Here is an 8026-nt window from a genome sequence, read left to right on the forward strand (position 1 = left end):
TCTAGAGATAGATTTAGAGCTAGCATTCACTGTTTGTATCTGTTCTTAATGCTTTCGTGTTTGAGCGGCGCGCGAGAGATCGCCGACGCGAGATTACAGATGTTCTCGTGACTTCGCGTTAGAGATAACCTTAGTTGTGAGATGATCTCGTTTGTGCTCCAGAGATGGACGCTTATGTGAGAGATACATGATAACATAGATGAGTATTGTAGGTTCAGTATAACGGGTTGGTAAGTGTATGTTTGTGAAGAGTGAATATATGTACATTCTTGATAAGTTATTTCTCTTCTAAGAATGTGTTTATTTCTCTTCTTTGAAGTCAGGATTCCACTCCTTTAGGAGTATTGGCATCCCCCTAAACATATAAGGACCCTTCATCAAAACAGCATCCATGTCTTCATGTGACTTGAACCGTAGCAGAAAGTACCCATCATCATGATAATAGAGGTCAGGGAGCTGCACAAAATTCCATGCCTTCTGCATCATAAAATTCTTTACTAAATGCATACTCAAATATTCATCCAGAACATAGAGGATTAAGGCATTTTCCCAAAACTGCAACTCAGAGAGTTCATCATCTACATTGATTTCAACTTCAATTTCGCCATTCACAATCGTAGGAGCAACATATTCCATGGTTTGCCCCTTTGCTGGATTGCGATAATCGCTGATCATATCCACCCATAGTATTCGATTATATATTTGATTAGTCTTCTCAGGTTCCAGGGTTTCATACACTTTAGCCTCTTCCACAATTGGTTGTTCTCGCTCTTCCTCAGTAATAGTTACATTTTCCCCAGGTACCACAACATTCACCACCGGTTGGACCGCCGGCGATGCAGATTTGTCTTAATGATAAACACAATATATTTGTTAATTATCATTTGATGTCTTCTCATGAGAGATATATCTTTGAGTGACACGTTTAGGCCTAACATCTAAATTATACAATCTTCTTTCTATGAGTCTTAACCTTCTATTGTTGTGCTAATTTTGATACATTATTTTCATTTTCCTTAAAAGCTTTAAGTTATTTTTGTAGATATAATCTTATTAAATTTTGCAAAAGTTTGTCTACAAGAATAAGAATAAACTAGATAAAACCTCTCATGTTCAACTATAATATATAAAAACAAAATCCTCTCGCTTCATTATTGTCTCATTATGCAATTTTCAACAACGATCTTTGAGCAATGTCCAAAAACCTAATCTCTCTTTGTTATATTTATAATAATTAGAGCCCTAATACCGCCAACAATGAAAAATACTCCATGATATTAGTGCTCATTTGAATGGAAAAGAGAGATTATAACTCCAAAAGGACTATATGAAGTAAAATAAGAAACAACACTTCTTATATATAATGAGACATTGCTCAAAGATCGTTGTTGAAAATTGCACAATGAGATAATAATTTAAGAGAGATTAAATTTTTGGACATTGCTCAAAGATCGTTGTTGAAATAAGTATGAAGTTTTTGGAGTTATAATCTCTCTTTTCCATTCAACAACGATCATGGAGTATTTTCCATTATATATAATGATCTTCAAAGACACAACCTAATCTCTCTTTTAATTTAATCAAAGTATGAAGTTATAATTTAAGAGTTTAGTGCTCATTTAAATTCCACAAAAGCTTAGAAAATTAATTTTTAGTCTCCTCAATTGTACACAAAATTACTCAAATTAGAATTTGTATTTTTTATGTTTAAACATAATTTTTATATCAAAATTTAACGTTCAACACAATTTTGCATAAAATTTTACAAATATAAATTACTTTATATTCTAATTACTTTTAACCATAATTAATTTATAAAATTAATTTACTTAAAATTAATTTTTTTCAGAGCAGAACCAAACACACATTCATACTAAAAAAAATACAATTTCCAACAAAAAAATTATAAAAATATAAATAAATTTAAAACTTTATTTGACGGATAAATATAAAACTTAAAATCAATATAAATAAATAAATTAATAGGAACAGAAAAGGACTAAGATCCTTAAAGTTGAAGGACACTTCAGTGTTGCACAGTGCACACGTCTATCTATCACTGTAGAATCCTAGCCGCTTTCACAAGTACACTTTTTGCTTAAAAAAATAAACAAGTACACTATCTTTTGTGTCAGATTTTCTCAAATATATTATTATAATTTTTGGTCAAGCAAAAATATTATTATTTCTATGGATTTAATGGAAATACACTGACAGTGTAAAGCAGTTTTACACTGTCAGTGAATCGTAGCCGTTAAATATTTATTGAATTTTGATTTTGATTTTAATTATTTATAAAATAATGTATGTGAATGGTTGTGATTCTCTGATTGTGTAAAAAAATTTACACTGACAGTGCATATCCATTAAACCCTATTTCTATTACCGAGAGATTATTATTAATAAATAAAATGAGAATAAAATCTTTTGTTACGTTTTCACCTGATACCTCTCTCTTATCCATCTCATTATTTCTAATAACTATTATTAATTTAATTATATTCCTCATTTCACCTATGAAAATATATTGCATTTTTTGGCCCAATTCTATTATATATATTTTTTGTTTCTATATTTATCTATTTATATTTTGACGAAATATTTATCTTATAAATGCTTTCTGTACTAATTGATTTGTAGATATATTCAGAGATAGATATAATATCAATATTTGCATCTTATTATTATTATTATTATATACATACATACATACATGCAATTGAATTTGCATTTCGGTTTCATTTGAGGTTTTTTGTTTTCCTTTTTTTATGGTAATTTAATTTCATTTGTACGAAATTTCTGTGTCAAAATTCAGAACGTGCAAAAAAACACAACTCTATTTTCACTTTCACAGAGCTTTGTTGCATTGAGTACGTTGTTGTTTTGCATTTGTTTGTTTTTGTTTTTATGGTTAATTTGACTATGATGAGGTTAGTTACAATTTTTGTGTCTGTTTTTTTGTTGCAGTTGAATGAAACAGTTCAATTTGGATGCAGTGTTTCACGCCAAAGAGGTTGGTTTTTTTTCTAGTACTTGGTACTATTAATCTTAAACATTGTCTTATTGTGTTGTCAATTTTTGTTTCTAGAGTGTTATTTGTGTGAAATTTTTTCTGTTTTAATGGATCAAACATCAAATTTCAGATCTTATTAATGTTTAGGGAAATTTGAAATTTTTTATTGCTAGTACTATTGTGCATATTTTTTTCTGTCTTTTCTCACAAGACACTTTGATTATTGTTGTGTGATGTTTCATATTTTTTGGATTAGGTTTTGTGCTGATTTATGATGTTTTTTACTGTAGTTTTTTTGACTTATAATGATTTTAGGATATTTTGCTTTGTTGAGGTTTTGAAAAGATTGAAATTTTTTCAACTATTTGGTGGTGACTAGTTTAGGTTTTTTGGAATAATCTTTTGATCATTCTTTTTCATATTAATCTAAGGTTCCTTTTTTCTTAAATTTAAATTAGGGGTAGCAATAGCATTTTGATTTGTGCTATGATGCTTAAGCACAAACTATAAACTATGTAGCAAGTAACATGAATTGTTTGTAAGTGTGGAGTATGGAAATTTTAGCTTTCTTATGCATGATATTTTGCAGGATAATCCTTTTCCGCGCGAACCAAAAATGGAAAATACACTTGAATCTTCGAGCAGTTCGCAATATAAAAAGGTATTTTCTATGGTCTACCGTGTCGAGGATGTGTCTTTGTATACTCGATGTGGTTGTTATAACTAATTTATGTTTTTGAAACATGTTTCCTATAAATATCTGTTTAGATATTAAAAAGAGAGATATTTTAAAAGTGACATATATGGTTGCGATGCTGCAGATAACATCGAGATGGGATCCAGTTGAAGCGTGTCGGCCTATAATCGGCGAAGCGCCTGTGTTTTATCCAACTTTTGAGGTAACTCTTAATTATCACTATAGCTTTTGTTGGTGGTAGTAACATTGTTTGTTGATTCGATTTTATTTTTATTCTTCGTATTAGGAGTTTAAAGACACACTCGGTTACATAGCTAAGATACGTCCCGTAGCAGAACCGTATGGCATATGTAGAATAGTCCCTCCAGCTTGTTGGACTCCACCGTGTCCGCTTAACGAGAGAGAGATATGGGAAAATGCTAAGTTTCCAACTCGTATTCAGCAAGTTGATTTGCTTCAGAACCGGGAGCCGATGAGGAAGAAAAGTAGGGGAAAGAAACGAAAACGTAGAAGGCAGTCGAAGATGGGAACATGTAATAGGAGAACTGGAAATTCATGTTCTGAAGCTAATGTGACTTCTGAATCGGACGATACGTTTGGATTCCAATCAGGGCCAGATTTCACCCTTAAGGAATTTCAGCAATATGGAAATTCTTTTAAAGATTGCTACTTCGGGTTGATCGATGCCAAAGATGGTAGAGGCGGTGATAGTAATCACCACGAGAGACGTGATCCGTCAGTGGAGGAAATTGAAGGTGAATACTGGCGAATAATCGAGCAACCGACGGATGAGGTCGAGGTATAATCGTATTAACAACATTGTTGATTTTCAATGTAACATATTTAAGAAAACAGTTTGTTATAGACTGCTATATGATTTATGTAGGTGTATTATGGAGCTGACTTGGAAACTGGAGCACTTGGAAGCGGTTTTCCTAAGACATCGTCGTTTACTAAAAGTGATTCAGATTCGTATGCTATGTCTGGATGGAATCTGAATAACTTTGCACGACTGCCAGGTTCTGCATTGTGTTTTGAAGGAAGTGACATCTCAGGAGTTTTAGTGCCATGGTTGTATGTCGGAATGTGCTTTTCCACATTTTGTTGGGTACGTAGCGAGAATTACTTTTTCATTAGATTACAAATGAGGAAAAGACTTAAAAAACAATATTAATGACTTTTCTCATTTCGTGATCCTTCAAGCAGCATGTTGAAGATCATCATCTCTATTCGCTTAATTATCTGCACTGGGGCGATCCAAAAGTATGGTATGGTGTACCTGGGAGCCATGCATCGGCCATGGAAGACACAATGAGGAAACACTTGCCTGATTTGTTTGAAGAGAATCCGAATCTACTCAACGAGTTGGTATGATCTTTGTACTTTTATCGTTGCTTCTATTTTTTGGTTGAGATATCTTTTGATTCTAGTGGTTATGATGATTTCGTCTTTGTACAGGTGACTCAATTCTCTCCTTCGATACTTAAGTCCGAGGGGATTCCTGTGTATCGAGCTGTCCAACATTCCGGAGAATTTGTTATCACGTTTCCAAGGGCTTACCACGGAGGTTTCAGCTGTGGCTTCAACTGTGCGGAGGCTGTGAATGCGGCTCCTTATGATTGGTTTATGCATGGTCAGAATGCTGTCGAGATTTACAGTATGCAGTGCCGTAAGACATCATTGTCCCATGATAAATTGTTGTTTGGATCTGCTAAGGAAGCTGTACATGCCCTTTCGAAGACAACTCTTGACGGAAAAGAAAATCTTCAATATTTAAAATGGAGAAATGCTTGTGGGAAAGACGGAGTTCTTACCAATGCAGTTAAGGTAATGATTCTCGTGTGCTCTTTCCGTTTTTATCGCAACACCTTCCATATATTTAGAAAACTTCGTAACACTTCGGAAGTTATTTATTATTTGATTTTAGTTACCTTTTTTATTTATATTTTTGCGAAACGTGATTATCCTTACTTTGACAGACAAGGATAATGATGGAAAAAGAGAGGCGGGACTGGCTTCCGTCACATTTAAAGATGCTGAAGATGGATAATGACTTTGATTCGGTTGAGGAAAGGGAATGCTTCTCTTGCTTCTACGACTTGCACCTATCCGCCGTCGGTTGCAAGTGCTCTCCCGACAGCTTCTCGTGTCTTAAACACTTCAAGTTGTTTTGCTCATGTGAAATGGATAACAGATTCGTGCTGGTTCGTTATACTATGAATGAGCTTAGTACGTTGGTTGAAGCTTTAGAAGGAGAGCCACGCGCAATAGAAGCGTGGACAACTGGAAAAATTGGAACGATTTCCTCTAGTGTTGAGAATGGTTGCCTGCAAGATCAAGATGTGGAGAGAGTCATACGCAGAACCAATAATTACGAAGACAGGAAACGCTCACTTTCTTGTGCAGGAATTAATGAGAAGTCGAATTCGAATGTTCCTAGCAGTCCTTACCGTCATATTTTGTCCGAGTTGGTCCACTTAAAGTCTCACCATGTAGCGTTTAGTGCACCTTATGCGGATACGAATGGCGTTAAGGACAACATGAATGATACTAAGTCGATCATGGACAATAAGTGTGTTCCATATGCGGAAAAAGAGGTTGCAAAGGAGCGAGACAACATGGAACTTGGTCCTGGCGGTATTTATGACTTGGAAAAAGAACCTTCATCGTGTCGAACCGATGGTTGTAAGCTGTTTGGGGTTGATCTGCAAAAACGTTCAGAATCAGGACGGAAACTCAATAGTACGTTCGAAGCAGGGGTTCTAGACACCTCCAATTCAAGTATATCTTTGACAAACCAAATCTCCCCAATGCAAAAGTTTAGTATTTCTGTGGAGCTTATAAATTTGGGATCTGTTCTCCATGGAAAGCATTGGTGCAGTAAGCACGCAATATATCCAAAAGGTATGCTTCTGTAAGATCTTTTCCTGGATTTGTTTAAGTTTTGTTTTTTGTTTTTTTGGCGAGAATTCAACTTTTTCTTCTGGTTAACTTACGAAGGATTCAAGAGCCGTGTTAAGTTCCTTAGCATTCTTGATCCAGCAAGCATCTGTACCTATGTTTCGGAAGTCATTGATTCTGGACTTCTCGGGCCTTTTTTCAGGGTATCATTCCCGACTTCGTTTCCGTTTCAAAATCATATTGACTTGTTTTTCAATTGGAGTATATATTTCTTTCTCATTCAATAAAATATATTTCAGGTTACCTTGGAAGAACATCCGAACGAGGTTTTCACAAACACCTCAGCCGATAAGTGCTGGGAAACAGTTATTGACAGACTAAACTATGAAATGAATAAGCGCAGGATTCTTGGTGAACAAGAAATGCCTCCCTTGGAACTACTTCACAACATCAATGGTCATAAAATGTTTGGATTCCATTCACCGTTCATTATTCAGGTAAAGCAAACTCGCGAATCGTTAAGACGCCACTGTCCTTTATTGAACAAGATTAATATAGCCTATTATGTTCTAAATTTTGATGTTTCTAATCCATTGTGATAAAAAATTTCAGTCCATTGAAGCTCAAGATCCGAGTCATAAATGTGTAGATTACTGGAATCACAAACAAGTTAGTTTGGGATCTTCTGGCAAAGCCACTGATGATTCTAAGTTAACTTGCGGCTCAAGTAACAACTCTTTAGATGACTTAAAGACCAAACTTTTTGGCGTTGATTTGATAAAGCAGGAGGAGGATGACATAGGAGAAAGTTCAGATTCATTTGAAGACATGAAACCGATTTTAGAAGGATTCTTAAAGAAGGCGAAACCTGATGAGTTAAGGGCAATGCGCAAGTTATTCAGCTCTGATGCACAAATGACCCAGTGGAGACCGACATTGATGACAATGATAGAGGAAATCGAGAAAGAATCTCGGTAAAACAATAATAAGATATCATTAATCTTGTCCATTCTTTCAGTGATAAATTTTTTAAAGTTGAGATGGATGACATTGACCATTGTAGGTGTTAATGCCATTGCACATTCCAACTTTGGTTTTTTTTTTTCATCATTTATCTTAGAGTTATTGATCTCCATACTCTTAAAACTTGTTTATATAAACATAAAAACAACTGTTGTTTTATTAAGAACTGATATACTGGTGAAATAAAGGATTCATTCTTCTAATTATTTTACAATTGAATTTTGCTTGTGCTGAGATTTAATCTTACATTCAAACGAATTTTATATATCATCGATAGTTATAATTATAAATATGTGGATAAAATATTAAGCCAAAATATTTTGTATATATAAGCCAAAATATTTTGTATATATTAAGCCAAAATGAACAAAATTGGTATTGAGAAAAAATAT

The 8026-nt window shown here is 34.1% G+C and overlaps 1 protein-coding gene across 1 annotated transcript; it reads left to right on the plus strand.

Annotated features, from left to right (window-relative positions):
• Positions 1 to 2759: 2759 nt before the first annotated feature.
• On the plus strand, positions 2760 to 7808 carry LOC131607838 (lysine-specific demethylase JMJ18-like). The gene is made up of 12 exons (XM_058879794.1): positions 2760 to 2870; positions 2968 to 3013; positions 3603 to 3674; positions 3835 to 3912; positions 3997 to 4509; positions 4597 to 4818; positions 4917 to 5078; positions 5169 to 5537; positions 5690 to 6614; positions 6711 to 6814; positions 6911 to 7108; positions 7224 to 7808. Exons 2-12 carry the CDS (start codon positions 2972 to 2974, stop codon positions 7587 to 7589), a joined length of 3051 nt encoding a protein of 1016 aa, XP_058735777.1. The 5' UTR covers positions 2760 to 2870; positions 2968 to 2971; the 3' UTR covers positions 7590 to 7808.
• Positions 7809 to 8026: the final 218 nt, after the last annotated feature.

Source organism: Vicia villosa, linkage group LG5 (assembly GCF_029867415.1).
Source record: "Vicia villosa cultivar HV-30 ecotype Madison, WI linkage group LG5, Vvil1.0, whole genome shotgun sequence".
Taxonomy (NCBI): domain Eukaryota; kingdom Viridiplantae; phylum Streptophyta; class Magnoliopsida; order Fabales; family Fabaceae; genus Vicia; species Vicia villosa.